This window comes from Erithacus rubecula (genome assembly GCF_903797595.1).
Source record: "Erithacus rubecula genome assembly, chromosome: 25".
Taxonomy (NCBI): Eukaryota; Metazoa; Chordata; class Aves; order Passeriformes; family Muscicapidae; genus Erithacus; species Erithacus rubecula.
The window spans coordinates 924,793-939,137 of NC_136677.1; the positions used below are offsets into that span (position 1 = coordinate 924,793).

The 14,345-nt window shown below is 57.9% G+C and overlaps 2 protein-coding genes and 1 long non-coding RNA gene across 5 annotated transcripts in view; 2 read left to right on the forward strand and 1 right to left on the reverse strand.

Annotated features, from left to right (window-relative positions):
* Positions 1–1,791: 1,791 nt before the first annotated feature.
* Positions 1,792–9,155, reverse strand: BACE1 (beta-secretase 1). 2 transcript variants are annotated; one of them, XM_079326547.1, is made up of 11 exons: positions 8,781–9,155; positions 5,512–5,600; positions 5,147–5,363; positions 4,837–4,974; positions 4,620–4,754; positions 4,408–4,509; positions 4,118–4,267; positions 3,871–4,042; positions 2,952–3,308; positions 2,143–2,587; positions 1,792–2,000 (listed from the first exon to the last, which is right to left on the reverse strand). In XM_079326547.1, exons 1-9 carry the CDS (start codon positions 9,027–9,029, stop codon positions 3,067–3,069), a joined length of 1,494 nt encoding a protein of 497 aa, XP_079182673.1. In that variant the 5' UTR covers positions 9,030–9,155; the 3' UTR covers positions 1,792–2,000; positions 2,143–2,587; positions 2,952–3,066. The 2 variants fall into 2 exon arrangements, with proteins under 2 accessions (XP_079182673.1, XP_079182672.1); XM_079326546.1 differs by having other exon boundaries at positions 1,792–2,033; positions 2,143–2,604; positions 2,921–3,308.
* On the forward strand, positions 1,959–2,308 carry LOC306812207. The gene is made up of 2 exons (XR_013776820.1): positions 1,959–2,095; positions 2,161–2,308. It is a non-coding gene; the product is annotated as an uncharacterized lncRNA (long non-coding RNA).
* A 393-nt stretch (positions 9,156–9,548) lies between the features above and the next one.
* The window catches only part of CEP164 (centrosomal protein 164), a 30,058-nt gene continuing 25,261 nt past the window's right edge, over positions 9,549–14,345 (forward strand). For both annotated transcript variants that reach the window (XM_079326719.1, XM_079326720.1), the window contains exons 1-6: positions 9,549–9,674; positions 11,087–11,176; positions 12,206–12,317; positions 12,629–12,872; positions 13,250–13,408; positions 14,044–14,172. In XM_079326719.1, the coding sequence (XP_079182845.1) occupies positions 11,098–11,176; positions 12,206–12,317; positions 12,629–12,872; positions 13,250–13,408; positions 14,044–14,172 (723 nt within the window). In that variant the 5' untranslated portion in view covers positions 9,549–9,674; positions 11,087–11,097. The remainder of the gene's footprint in view (positions 9,675–11,086; positions 11,177–12,205; positions 12,318–12,628; positions 12,873–13,249; positions 13,409–14,043; positions 14,173–14,345) is intronic.

Genomic DNA, 14,345 nt, shown 5'->3' on the forward strand with positions numbered 1-14,345 from the left:
TAGTCCACAGCCTTGCTGGATTCTTCCAAATGAGGGTCAGTGTTCTCTGTTTGGTGGGAACTGCCTCAGCCACCTCTTCCCACTTGGATCCCATCAGCTCCTTTCCTCACCCCCACATCCCTGCCAGCCATCACCTGTTCTTTCCCCTCTTGCCAATGAACAAGTTGTAGATAAAGAGCCAATTTCTCGTGGTCTTTTTAATTTTTTTTTTAATGTCATAATAATTTACCGTGTTAACATTCATTGCTCTTACATAGACACTGGGTTACAGAGTACTGGAGCCTCCAGCGACAGCCCGTGGTCCCATCCCATCCCATCCCATATATCCCATCCCATCCCATATATCCCATCCCATCCATCCATCCCCTGTGCTGTCCTGGCCCTGGGGAGGGAGTGGATGGACACGGCTGCGCTGCAGCTCAGGTGAACCAACCTGTCCCACCTGCCCTCCCTCTCCTGTACTTGTAAAGCACGGGCTGGCACCCAACCCTTTCTCCATGGATTCCCGTGGGATTGCGAGGTGCTCAGCACCACTGAAAATCTTCCAACGGCTCTAAACCCCCCCAGGCCTTGCTCAGGATCAGGGGAGGAGCTGGGTGGGCACTGCTGGCAGCCCCTGTGGGCAGGGCAGCAGCGTGTGCCCAGCCCGCCCCGGGCGGCTCCTCCGCGATTAAGGCAGTGCTGCACAACAGAGTCGGGGGTCCTGGGGGTCCTGGGCAGGCACGAGGGTGGGGGAGGAGGGTGCCCTCTTGCAGGGGGTGCTGGGTGTGGGTTTGGAGCGAGGCTGGGGCCGGGGGCTGGGTGTGAGTCAGCAGGGGCAGTGTGGGGGCTGTTGTGGCAGTGCCCCGTGGGGGCTGGCTGGTTTCCTATGTGCCTTTCCTGGCTCCCTCGCTGCTTTGCTTTCCTGAAGAAACCTGTGGCTGCAGGGTTTAGTTAACAGGATTTATGCTCTGATTGCTCTGGGTCCTCAGTCTGTCCCTGCCTGACCCTGTGGCTCTGCAGGGCAGCTGCCAGCTCAGCCCTGGCACTGCAGGTACCCCCTCTGTTCATGGAGGGTGATGCCTTTTAATTGTGGCAACGTGTCTGAGCTCCTTCCTATCCAGGCTGGAGGCAGAGAAGGAAGGGAATACAGCACTAGCACTGCCTGCAAGGCCAGGGGTGTCTGCTCAGGGGAAAGGATGGTGATCCTGCAGCAAGGGGAGTTGTCCTCACACACTGGAAAATCCTCAAGGATAGAGGTGCCTCCTGTGCACAGGGTCCTTTGGGCTCATGAGCCACTGCTCTGGGTGCTCCAGCCCTGCACCCTCCTCAAGCCAGCTGGGACCCCCTCACCATCACCTGCTCTCACCAAACACACGAGCCCTGCCCTGCGTGGTGCCCACAGTGGCCAAGGACTGAGCACAAAGCTAAAGAGATTAAAAAAAACCCCAAAACAAAACAGGACCCCTAATGCTGGAACAGTGGCTTTCAGGGCTAGAATTAAAAATAGAGATATATGGATGTACTGTACAGGTGAGAGGCAGCCGTGCTCTGTACACGCTCTCAACACGCAGCTGCACTACCAGTGACACGCTTTGTAAAAAAAAAAATAAAATAAATACAACCATGTTTAAAAAAAACAATAATTGCTGCAGTTCCCACAGCTGCTGCCTGTCCCCAGGATGCCAGGCTGTCCCACAGCCGGGCCTGGACGTGTGGAGTGAGCAGAGAGGAGCTGCTGTGCCATGGGATGTGCTGGCAGGGAGGTGGGGGGGCTGCAGGGGGGGCCCAGGCTCCCCTATGGCTTTTGAAGGGCTGGGTGGGCTGGGGAGCAGCCAGGGCCAGGGCTGGGAACTTCACTCCTGGCACTGGCTCCTGCGTGGCAGCCACTGCTGATGCTGGAAGCAAGGGCAGGGAGCTTCCCCTCCCATGTAACGTGGGGAGAGGATGGGTACCTGTTCCTGCCTGTCCTGGAAGAGGATGGGTACCTGCTCCTGCCTGTGCCAGGAGAGGATGGGTACCTGCTCCTGCCTGTCCTGTAAGAGGATGGGTACCTGTTCCTGCCTGTCCCAGGAGAGGATGGGTACCTGTTCCTACCTGTCCCAGGAGAGGATGGGTACCTTCTCCTGCCTGTCCTGGAAGAGGATGGGTACCTGTTCCTACCTGTCCCAGGAGGCACAGGGAGTCCTGGGGCTGGCAGCAGCTGCAGCACAGCTCAGGAAGGCAGGAAAATGCAGGGGAAACGTCAGAATGAGTGATGTATGGGCAGCAGGGCAGGAGGGAAAGCCCTGTCCGGGCAGCCCAGGCTGGCCCTGCAGGGCTGTCTCTGGATGGCTCCAGGATGACCCTGGAGTCTGGCTCAGTGCAGGGAGTCACAGGGAGGCACAGCTGCAGCACAGCTCCCTACCAGAGAGCCTGGGCTGGCAGCTTCCCAGCGGGGTGAGCTGCAAAGGGACACACAGGGATGGAAGGGGACAGGCAGGGGATGGCTCATCAGTGTCACTCCACCAAGCCAGGCAAGGCTGGCTGGGACAGCTTGGTCCTGTCCTGCTGCTGGAGCACAGAAGCCGCCCCCAGCTCCGGGGAGGGGGATGCTGCACTCCCCCAGCTCCCAGGATGGGGATGCTGCACTCCCCCAGCTCCCAGGATGGGGATGCTGCACTCCCCCAGCTCCGGGGAGGGGGATGCTGCACTCCCCCAGCTCCCAGGATGGGGATGCTGCACTCCCCCAGCTCCCAGGAGGGGGATGCTGCACTCCCCCAGCTCCCAGGAGGTGGGTGCTGCACTCCCCCAGCTCCCAGGAGGAGGATGCTGCACTCCCCCAGCTCCCAGGAGGGGGATGCTGCACTCCCCCAGCTCCCAGGAGGGGGATGCTGCACTCCCCCAGCTCCCGGGAGGGGGATGCTGCACTCCCCCAGCTCCTGGGAGGGGGATGCTGCACTCCCCCAGCTCCCAGGAGGAGGATGCTGCACTCCCCCAGCTGCAGGTCCAGGTAAATGGAGGCTGGGCCCGGGGCTCCCCTGACAGACACCTTGTCCCCAGGCCCGAGCCCCCCGAGCCCCCTGCCCCGCCGCCCCACCTGCGCCGTCACTTCAGCAGGGAGATGTCGTCGGCGAAGTCGTCGTGGTGGCGCCGCAGGCAGCGGGAGCAGCGCCACTGGAACACCATGAGGCAGAGGGGCAGCATGAAGAGGGCGCAGATGGCCGCCATGACGTAGGCGATGGTCATCAGCGTGGACTCGTCCGTCTGCGGGATGTTGTAGCCGCAGTCCTCCATGTTGGAGTGCGCGTGGGGCCCGTCCACCGCCGCCCTGCGGAACTCGTCGTGCGCTGCGGGAGGGGAGCAGCCTCTGTCACTGCCCACCCCTCACCTCTGGCACACTCAACGAGTCTGAGCACAAAAACGCATCTGAACAAACCAGGCGTGTGCATTGTGCACACCACCCAAACTACATTCAGCTGTTATATTTTAGCTGTTTTTCTGTAAATTTCTTAGTTTAGACCAATGTTTAAAACAAGTGCACGAAATAAGCCATTTTTAAGTGTTTTTCCGCAACTTGAGACCCTTCAAAGCCACTGAAACGTAAATCGTGCTAAATCAAGAGGAAAAATAGCAAAAAACCAAAATAAAGAAAAAAAAGAAAAAAAAACCAAAAAAACCCCCACAAAAACACGAAATAAAAACCAAAATAAAAGTAACCAAAAAAGGTTTAAACAACCACCAATCATCATACCTAAAAAACTCGCACAAGACGCGTAAACAACATAAAAGCACCGATCGAAAATGGCGCAATCTTAAAATTTATAATTAAAGCTAAAAAACAAACAACAAATCAGCTTCTGCATGATCACGTCCCAGAGTCCCATCCCCCAGGCTCGTGCCCCAGCTGACCGTGGCAGGCGCTGACGGCGAAGCCGATGCGCTTGCGGGCGCGGTCGAACACCACGTAGAAACCCTCCATGATCACGGCGCCCATGACGGTGCCCGTGGAGGACTGGGAGATGGCAAACTTATAGCAGTCGTCCTGAGAGGTGGCCACGTCCTCCACGGGGCGCAGGTATTGCTGCGGGAGGAGAGGAGAGGAGAGTCAGGGCAGGCTGTGCCCTCCCCAGCCCGCGCTCCCCGGGGCCAGGCTCACCTGGGGCAGGATGGTGATTCGGAAGGATTGGTTGGTGGCCTCCCCCATCAGGTAGAGGGACAGCACGGGGAAGATGTGCCAGGGGGTGGTGCCGACCTGCCAGCAAACCAGCTGCTCCCCCAGCCAGAAACCGTCTGGGAACTTCTCCGTCTGCCAGAGGGAAAGGGAAGGTGAGAGGGGCCAAGCTGGGCAGGCAGCAGAGTGCCAGGCTGGTGAGGGGCAGCCACAGTGCCCACAGCCCTGCCCTGGCCCTGGGCTGTGCCTGTGAGGAAGGGATGGGCTCCACTGACCGAAGATGCTGTTTTAATGGATTTCACTGCAGCCTCAAACACCTTCTTGGGCAGCCTGAGGTTGGTGGTGCCGCTGTCCACAATGCTCTTGTCATAGTTGTACTGGGAGGCAGAAAAGGAGGAGTGAACCCAGCCCTCTCCCCTCCCAGCCTCCCCTGACCCATGGTGGTGCCTCCAGTGCCCGTGGGGCAGCTCCACCACTGGCAGCTCACCTCTTTGCAGTCCATGTTCAGGTCCTGCCCGTTGACCTCCAGCTTAACGATGATGACCTCGTAGTACCACTCCTTGCGGATGGGCGTGTACCAGATGTCACCCACGTAGAGCGAGCGGTCGATGCCACCGATGATCTGCACAGGACACAGCACGGCGCTGCCACCCCGCGCTGGCAGTGCCACCAGGGAGCCCCCCGGCCACCCCTGGAGTGCTCACCATGCTGCCTCCCACCGAGGCCACGGCCTCTGTCTCGTTGGGAGAGAAGCCTGTCCCGCACAGCTGCAGGGAGAAGATGTTGGGCACCCGTGTCTGCTTCACCAGCGAGTCAAAGAAGGGCTCCAGGCTGTCGTCGGGCTGGTGGTGGGAGAAAGCAGAGGCAGGACAGGGATGTGTCAGTGCTGTCCCTTCTCCAGGAGCTCTCTGTGCCCAGGGGAGCTTCTCTTGTCCCAGGGGACAAACAGGGACAAGGAAAAAGGGAACTGAAGCGTTTTGGTGCTCACACCCAGGCCTGTCAGCCAGGACTCACCCGGGCAATCTCAGCATACGCCAGTCCCAGGATCCCTTCCCAGTTGGAGCCGTTGATGAAGAATTTGTCTGACTCTGTGATGGCAGCAATGTTGGCTCTGACAGTGACGTTGGGGCCGTGGGGGATGGTGACAAGGTCAGTGCCCAGCTCCCCTTCCCACTTGCCCTGGGTGTAGGGCACGTACACTCCCTTCCGCAGGTCGCGGTAGGTGCTGGACCTGCAACGGCAGCACAGGGACGGGTCAGACCAGCAGGGTCTGTGTGGGTCCAGCCACTCCAGAGGCCAGGCCACAGCTGGCAGGGTCTCCAGCAAGGAGAGGCAGTGGGCCTGAGTGCCTGTGCAATGTGTCCCCCCAGAACACTCACAGCTGCCGCTGGTAGTATCTCCGGAGGAAGGGGTGTGGTGCAGCTCCCACAGCAAAGTTACTGCTCCCTGTGTCCACCAGGATATTCAGCTGGGGAAGGAAGAAAGCACAGGAAGGCTCATGAGCACAGTGGGATCCTCTTTTGTTATGCCCAGAGAGGAGAGAAGGAGGTGGTGGAGCAGGAGGCAGTGACACCAGGGAGTTGCATAAAAAGCAAACACCATCCAGCACTGTGCAAACAGAGCACGAGCTCCTCGCCCAGCACGGCCCAGCCTCAGCCCCCAAAGCCACAGGCAGGTGTCATGAGGCTGGAGAGCAGCAGCAGCACAGGGTGCAGGTTCTCCTTGCCAGGAGAGCAGATTTGCTGGCACAGCTGGTGGGAAGGATCGGGCAGCCCCCACGGATCCCTGCGCCCGCTAATCACCACCCATATGCTGAGCCCTGCTCCTGATTCATTCCTGCCTGGGCAGGATTACCAGGTCTGGCAAACATCCCACTGGCCAGGAGTGGGCCAGCCAGATCCTGCCCTCAGCTGAACCATGCCTGCAGCACCGGCGGGGAATGGGATGGGATGGATGGGGTGGGAGTGCCAGGGTGGGATTACTGGGGTGGGAGTGCCCAGGTGGGATTGTCAGGGTGGGATTGGGGCTGTCTAACCCTCTTGGCTGTGCTGGGCAGCAGAGCTCGAGATGAGCCCTCACCCCAGAGCCAGGAGCTGCTTCACAGCATCACCCTGGGCAGCAGCTCTGGGGCTTCAGCCCTTAATCTGCGCAGTGAGAGGGAGAGGAAGGAGGTTAATGCGCTTGTGTTAATCGCAGGAGCACTGGCTGCAGCTGCAGAGTGCTGTCCCTGACAGGGGCTGGCATGTCCTGAGTGCCCCAGCTCCATCTCCCTGCCAAGGGGAACGTTTCAGGCCTGGGTAAAGATCAGAGCAGCACGTTCACCCCCTAGTACCCACCCTGGGCAGGTGCCAGCTCAGCACCCACCACACAGCCTGACCTTCTCCTGGCAACCTGCACCATGGGCAGAGCTGTTCCTGGCTCTGTGGGTGGGTCATTAGGGGCCACCTGCTCCACACAGCTCATCTCCAATCCCCAGAGCATCCAGAGCAGCCTGGTTTCCCTGGAGAAGGGCCTGCTGAGCTGACGCTGCAGCGAGAGGAGGCAGGGAGGGCTTTTACTCTCAGGCTCCATCCTGCTGCAGGGGTCACACACAGGACCCACGTGGAGAGGACCCAGATCCTTCAGACTCAGCCCAGCCATCCATTCAGGCCAGGACATGGCACGTGAACTGGTGAGGCCAAGACATGTGTGGCAGGGACACTGCCTGAAACCTGTCCCTGGAAGTGACAGCCCCTCCAGGCACCTCAGCAGCAGCTCTGGCTCTGTGCCACGTGTCCCTAGAGCTGTGTGCTGCTCCTGGGGCACCAAGCCTGTGCCATCTGTCCCAAAACACTGGTTCCTGCTGCTGTGCTCACCCCTCTCCCCTGTGTGTTTATGAATCAGCCCGTTCTGGGGAGCCAGGGAAACCAACATGCTTGGACACATGGAATGTGTGAGCAATCAGCTGCTGACGGTGACTTGGCAGCCCAGCGCGGCTCAGAACCAAAATTAAAGCACAAGGGGATACAGAAACTTCCTTGTCAGCATTGGGAAGGTGAAAGGAAAGGTGAGGAGATGGATCACCATCCCCCTGCTGCGTGAGAGCCTTTGGGAAGGATGCACGCACCTGCCCGGGGCAAACACGCTCCCAATTTCCTGCAAGCTCTTCCAAATGAATCCTCTCATTCCACTGCAGTGCCTGGAGGGATTTTGCTCCAGCACACACACACACACACACACACACACACACACAGAGGCACCACGTTTGCACTGGAAGCAATCCAAGGCTGGAAGATGCTGCCCAAAAGGGTGGCTGGCTCGAGAATGCACGAGTGCCTGGGAACAGGTGGTTCTCACGGAAATTATCTGGCAGCTGTGACACGTGGCAGGCAGGAGATGATGAAATCACATTTAAAACTGGATTTTAGAAATAATCTCCTCCCTTTTTTTTATTCCTCTAAACACACCCTGCCAGAGCAGGCAATAAGTCCCAGGCACAAAGGGATAACACAGCAGTGCTCCCAGAGATCCAATTTCCATGGCAGTGGTATCAGTGCTCTGTCCACACCTTGCTCCCATTGCTCTCTCCCACCTTCACACAGAGCACAGCCAGCTGGTGGGGAAAAGCCAGCCTTTATCTCACAGCCTGTGTGGGTGCTGGCTGTGCTGGCAGCACCCAAAAAGTGGTGATGGCAGGCACGAGGGAATGTGGCCCTGTGCTGGGAGGAACCTGGAGCCTCCATCACAGAGCTGGATCCCCAGACTTGTTGCTGGTGACAGCGGGGATCGGGATGGGCACAAAAGGATTTAGCAGCGGGAACCTCCCTGATCTCATCAGTAAAAGAGGGGAGGAGCTGGTCACCCTGAGCTGTGTGACTGACACCTGGCCCTCAGCAGGCACACGGTGCCACACGAGCTGGGCAGCGTGTGAGGGATGCTGACAAAAAGATGGAGCAGGATCAGAGCCTGGTGACGCACCAACGCCTGCTGTGCCTGCCCTCTGAGCTCCTTTTCCATCCAGGCCATCCCGTTTTCCTGCATTTTGCCTCCCCACGCTGCCCCAACTCCTGCGCAGCCACAAACATCACGAGGTCCCGGGGAAAACGGAGCTCCGCAGGATTTGTGGAGAATTTCCCCGGGCCGGGAGCAGCACGAGGAGCCCGGCAGCAGCTGCGCCCGGGGCTGTGCTGGCAGGAACAGCCGAGCACGGCTCGGCCTGGGCTCCTCCGCGCCTCATGTGCCGCTCCAGGCGGGCACGGGGCTGCGCGGCCACATCCCACCCGCCTGCCGCCCACAGCCCGCGCATCCCGGAGCGGGGATGGAGGCAGGGAGGGAGGGAAGGCGGGAGGGAGGGAGGGAGGGATGGAGAGGGAAGGGAGGGATGGAGGGATGCAGCCTGGCTCGCCCGCACACGCAGCACCGCCCGGAGCGCCCGGGCAGCCCCGGGACAGCTGCGGTCACCTTCGGCGGGTGCCCGCGGCCAGTTTTAGCCCAAATCCAGCAGGAAAAGCATCACCGGAGCGATGAGAAGCAAGAATGCCGCCCGGGCCGTGCGGAAGCCATGGTGGCACCCGCAGCGGGCCAGAGGAGCACCCGCAGCCCCCGGGAATGCAAGGGATGAGGGAGATGCGGGGGATGCGAGAGATGCGCGGATCCCCTCCCACCTCACCTTCTGCGGGGGGCTGCCCACCGTCATCTCCACGTAGTACCCCTGCCCGGACTTGCCCCGCAGGTTGTCGATCATCTCCACGAAGCTGCCGGTGCTGTCGGGCTCGGTGTCCAGCGGCGCCCGGCGCTGCCGGAGTCCCGACGGCGGGGCCGCGCCGCCCCGCAGCGGCAGCCGGATGCGCGGCGGGGCCGGGAGGGCGCGCAGAGCCCCCAGCCACAGCAGCAGCAGCCAGGGCCAGGCGGGCGCCATGGCCGCGGGGAAGCCCTCGGGGGACGCGGTCAGCGGGCCCGCAGCGCCCCGCGCCTCGGCGGGGCGGCCGCGCCGGGGCGGGCGGGCGGCGCGGCGGCGGCGGGCATGGCGGCGCGCACGGACCCGCCCCGGAAAGCCCGCCCGCCGGCGGAAGCGCTCCCGAGAGACCCGCCCCGGCCCTGCCCGCTGCCCCCGGCCCTTCCCCGGTCCCCAGGCCCCGTCCCCGTCCCGCTGCCCCGCCCGCCCCGCCGGGACGCGCCGGGATGCACCGGGATGCTCCGCGGGCGGTACCCACGCGTCGTCATGGCAACCACAGCCCCCGGGCGGCCCCGCCGCGGTGACGTCATGCATCCCTCCTCCCCGGCGGCCAATCGGATGTCGCGCATCCCTCCTCCGGCCAATGGCGGGCGGGGGCGGGGCCTGGCTCGGCCGCTCCCGCGCTCCGCGCAACCGGCGGCACTCGCGGGACGGCGGCGGCGGCGGGACGGGCCCCACGGCGGCACCGAGCCGGGCCCGGCCCGGGGAGGCTCCTCTCGCTGAGCGGAGGCTGCGGGGAGCGGCCACGCACCGCGCGGTTCCGGCCTCCCGCCCCACGCGGGGTCCGCCGGGTCCTGGCTGTGCGTGGGTTGCGTGGGTGCTGTCGTGGTAAGGGTGAAAAGGGTTTTTTTTACTGTTTTTTAAAATACCCTATTGACAAAGCTGTTTGTCCTCCTTGCCAGCCGCGCTTTTTCCGTGGATACAGGCTGGCGCGGCCGCGGCTGCGCTGAGGCTTCTGTTCTCTTTGCACAGAGCTATAGGACGTGTTTTGGGGTTGGAAGGGACCCGAAAATCATCCAGTTCCTCCTCCATGCCATGGGCACGGACGCCTTCCACTATCCCAGCTTGCTCCAAGCCCCATCCAACCCGGCCTTGAACTGTTATAGGGATGGAGCAGCTACCGCTTCTCTGGGCACCCTGTGCCAGGGTCTCACCACCCTCACAGGGACGAATTCCCTCCACAGATCTCACCTAAATTCTCCTCTTTTAGTTTAAAGCCGTTCCCCCTTGCCCCCATCTGTTATAGCTGCCCTCAAGCACTGAAGGGTTGCATTGTCTCCGCATATGTGGTGAGGCAGAATCTCCAAGGTAGGAGTGAGCCCATAATTCACCCCCCAGTACCAACACGAGGGATGGGAGAAGGGGCTGAGATAGTTTTGGGAGAGGAAAATAGGAACAGAAGGCCCCAAGCAAGTTGCCCACATCCAAATGCTCTAACTGGGGAAATTTGGGAGGGGGAGTGGTGTGAGTTCTGTGGTGCTGGTTTGCTTTGGCTGTCCTGAGAATATCTTCTCCTGGAAGCTGCCAGGATTAGTTGCTGCTTCTGAGACTTACTTTACATAAGAGTTATAAAACAGGGTGGGCTGAGGACACAGGGAGGTGAGGAGGGCAGTGGTGGCCGTGTCACAGGTGGTGATCCTGCCCTGGCTGGTTATCACTGGGTACCACAGCCCCCTGGGTCTCACCAGGAAAGCAGAGGAATGCTTTTTGCATGGAGAATTTAGGAAGTTTAGGCTGAAATGTTTGACCTTGGCATTGAATTGTGTGTTTGAGCAGCAGTCGTGGTCCCCCAGTGCTTGTGCTGGCTAAATGTGGCTACACAGAGCTGCAGCTGGGGATGTTTGGGGTGAGGTGGGTGAATCCCAACTGCATGGACTGGTGCTGGATGGGTTGGAAAGGCCATAGATCACTGGTGTGATCTATGAGTTAAATCACCAAGCAATGCTTTGGGAAAGTTGCTTTCCTTTCTTCATTTTCTCATTTCAGCTTATTTTTTATCTGTTTAAAATGTGCCCGAACCATCTTTCCTGTAGAAACTGGAAGGCCTGGGGGGTCTGTTTATAACTTTGTGTCACTTCAGCTCTGCTCCCTGTTTCCCCAGCCCTTGGAGGTGTGTGTGGAAGCATTTTGGTTCATTTTTGCTGTGTGTGCTGCAATAGAAGGGCTCTGCCATGTGCTGGGGAGGAGGAATTTTCTTTTCTGAGGGTAGTTGTGACTGTGCTGGTTCCCCCCAGTGCCAGGTGTGGGATCCATGGCAGGACCCCTGCGCATCGGGGACCAGCTCATTTTGGAAGAGGAGTACAATGAATCCTACGTTCCTAAGGAGCAAGGTGAGCATGGCCCATCTTCCCAGGAGCTGGAAGAAGGGATTCAGGCATGCAGGTCTCTTCTAGGTGTATTCAGAAAGCAGGAATTGTTTTCTGAAGTGGCCAGAGAGGGGAGAATGCACAGATTTTGGCAGAGGCAGAGTGAATGTCACTTTGCAGTGTCACTCCCCTGTCCTCAGCCTGCAGGATGGGCTCTGCTGGCACACAGGACTTTGCTGGAGGCTTTGGGCAGCTTTGTTTATGGCTTGGGATTTCCCAGTGTGCCCACAGCTTTAGCTGAGGAGGGTGGCTCTGTTGGGTATTGTGGGAGCCCAGGGCGTACCCCTGGCCTCCTTGGGAGTCTCAAAACCCCCTGGCGAGGGTCTCAAAGACTCCTGAGACCCTGGTGTCTCAGGCATTGAATTCTAACCCCTGGGGGAAATTACCAACACAGAGGGAAAAGAAACAAGCCACCAAAATTAGTAAAGTGTAAATTAGATTGTTAGAATGTAGATAAATAGACTTTTGGGAATGTTTATAATAAGGGACACATGGCCAAGATGGAGAATTTGGGGAGTGGACACCTTTTCCTCCTTCTTCTCCCTGTCATCCATGTTAGGTGACACACTGGCATTTTAGATTGGATGGGGTCAGGGCTGGACCATTTAATAAAATTGTGCTGTATTGGGAAAATTTTGTAAGCATGTAATAGGTAGTACAAACTATATAAGATAAGCCCTGCCTTCAGCAGGCAGATTCCACCATGGATGCCAGGCTGAGCAGACCCTGCTGGCCAAGCAAAAAGTCCCTGAGATAAGAAACAATAAACAATCCTGGAAGCCTCTGAAAACCATCTCCTGCAATCTCTCATTGGCTGCTTCAGGGAGAACCAGGGTTTGAACCACCTCATGTCCCTCTGGGGTGATCTTGGGGCAAAGGAGAAACCTCAGACTGGGACATTTGGCGTCCCTGGGTGGGCAGTGACATTTGACGTCCCTGGGTGAGCAGGGACAGGGTATTCCAACTTCACAGGTTCCTTTCCTGTTTCCCCAGAAATCCGGGATTTTGCACCAACGATCGGGATTGACCCCGACAAGGAGCCGGAGCTGCTGTGGCTGGCCAGAGAGTGCCTGGTGACCCCCCTGCCCCCCCAGTGGAAGGCCTGGTGAGAGTCTGGCAACAGCTGGGCGTTCCCAGTGACAGGACAAGGGCAGGGGCTTGCAGCTGGCAGAGAATTGGGTTAGATGGGGTATCAACAGCTCAGGGCTTTTTGGGGTGGCAGAAGAAGGGGAAGAACTGTTTGGGAAGCTGATATGAGCATCCTGGGAGAGCTGCTTCCCCACACTGACACAATTTTGGCCTCATGGAGACATCACATTCCTTTTCCCTGAGCTTCAGGTGCTCAGCAAAGATGCTGTGGCCTGTGCAGCTGTGTTTTTAACTGTTTCACCTTTTCCTGCTGTTTTTGCCGTGCAGCCAAGATATTGCTGGTGGTGACATCTATTTCTTCAACTTTGAAAATGGCCTCTCCACGTGGGAGCACCCCTGTGATGAGCACTACAAGCAGCTGGTCATCCGGGAGAGGGAGAAGCTGCTGGCACGGGGCAGCATGAAGAAGGAAAAGAAGGAGAAAAAGGAGAAGAAGGAGAAGAAGGAAAAGAAGGAGAAGAAAGAGAAGAAGAAGGACAAGAAGGAGAAGCAGTTCCTGAAGCAGCTCCCTGTGAGTAGGCTCTGCTGCAGTGCTGCTGGGGAGGGCTGGGCAGGGGATGGACAAAGTGCCTTGTGTCCCCAACTGGGTGCTGGGCAGTGAATCAGCTGGGTACAGAATCACCTCCAATTTTGGCTGTAGGACACTCTGTAGTAAACACACACTCTTGGTGTGTCTGGGAGTGTTCAGGACCCATTCAGATGGCATTTGGGAGTCAAAATGTGTGAGTAAATCCAGCCCTGTTTCCTTCCCTGTGCTGTGTGCTGGTGTGGGGCTCTGAGCAGGGTTGGTCCCACAGCCCCTGCTTGCCCAGGGGAGCTCCTTGTCCCATTGCATGTCAGGAGTGTGAGCTGTGCTGTCCTGCCAGTGACTTCCCTGTGCTTCTCCAGCCCCCAGGCTCCCAGCTGGCCCCCATCCAGCCTCCCCTGGGCACCCTCTCTCCTCTCCGTGGCCTCCCCCCATCTTCATCCCTGGCCCTTCGTGGCTCCCTGAACCTGGACCTGGGCACTGTGGTGGAGTCCAGCCTCATCCCCAAGGAAGGAACTCTGGTGAGGCTCCCTCTTCCTTGGGAAGTGCACTGCAAAGGTGTGGGGGACACTTCACTGACAATGATTTTGTGATCTTCTGTCAGTTTTGAAACACTGTTGTACATTAAAATACTGTATTTCTTTTCTCCTTCAATTTCTAGGGAGCCCAGTGCTAAATTAGCAGTGAGATTTCTTCTGCTCATTATAGCAGATTGAAAGAATTGTTTCAATAACTGTTGCAGAGTTAATAAAAGTGTGTTAAGTTTTAGTGGAATTTGGTGTGCAAATGAAGCATGACAAACAATACAGATTATACAACTTAATCAACTATTTTCTATTTGAGAATAAAATTTAAAGAGCTATTGTCCTGATGAATGTAAGGTTTACAACCATGTTGAATGCTTTATTTATTACTAGAAAGTGACCTGGGTATCAACAAGACTTGTTAAATGACAAGAAATTGATCCTTAAAGGGGAAGAAAAGCAAAATATGTGCAAAAAATACACATAAGCACCTTGAAAAATAAACAAACATGTTAAGTGGTGGAAAGTGACCTCCCTCCCATAACCCAGCAGCTACCCCATGTCTCAGTGGGTCTCTATCTCCCCTTTCCTGTTGTCTGATCTCTCACTTCCCTTTTCTGTGGCCTTCACAGCCTGCAGAGATCTCGAGGCCCCTCAGCTGCACCAGGAACCTGCTGGGTTTGATCTGTGAAGAGAAAAGTTCCTTGAACGTGGCAGTGCCAGAGAAATGGAAAAACGAAGAGGAAGAAAGTGAGAATGAGGTATTTGTGTGCCCTGGCACAGTTTCTGTTGTTACAAGCAGAGTGCTGAAGCCTCCTGATGCTCCCCTGGTAATGGCTGTTCCATTTGTCCCTGGGCTTTCATTTGTGCTCTCTTTTCTTTGTGCTGTTTGGTCCCCAAAAAGCATCTGATCCTATTTTCACAGGGTAACCCC

Bases quoted from the DNA above. Each gene is read 5' to 3' on its own strand.
- BACE1 (XM_079326547.1), bottom strand. From the start codon at position 9,029: ATGGCGCCCGCCTGGCCCTGGCTGCTGCTGCTGTGGCTGGGGGCTCTG. The intron at 4,268-4,407 runs GTCAGTGGAGCC...TCCCTCTGGCAG, and splicing joins CCATTAAAACAGCATCTTCG to ACGGAGAAGTTCCCAGACGG. The intron at 4,043-4,117 runs GTGAGCCTGGCC...CTCCTCCCGCAG, and splicing joins GAATCACCATCCTGCCCCAG to CAATACCTGCGCCCCGTGGA.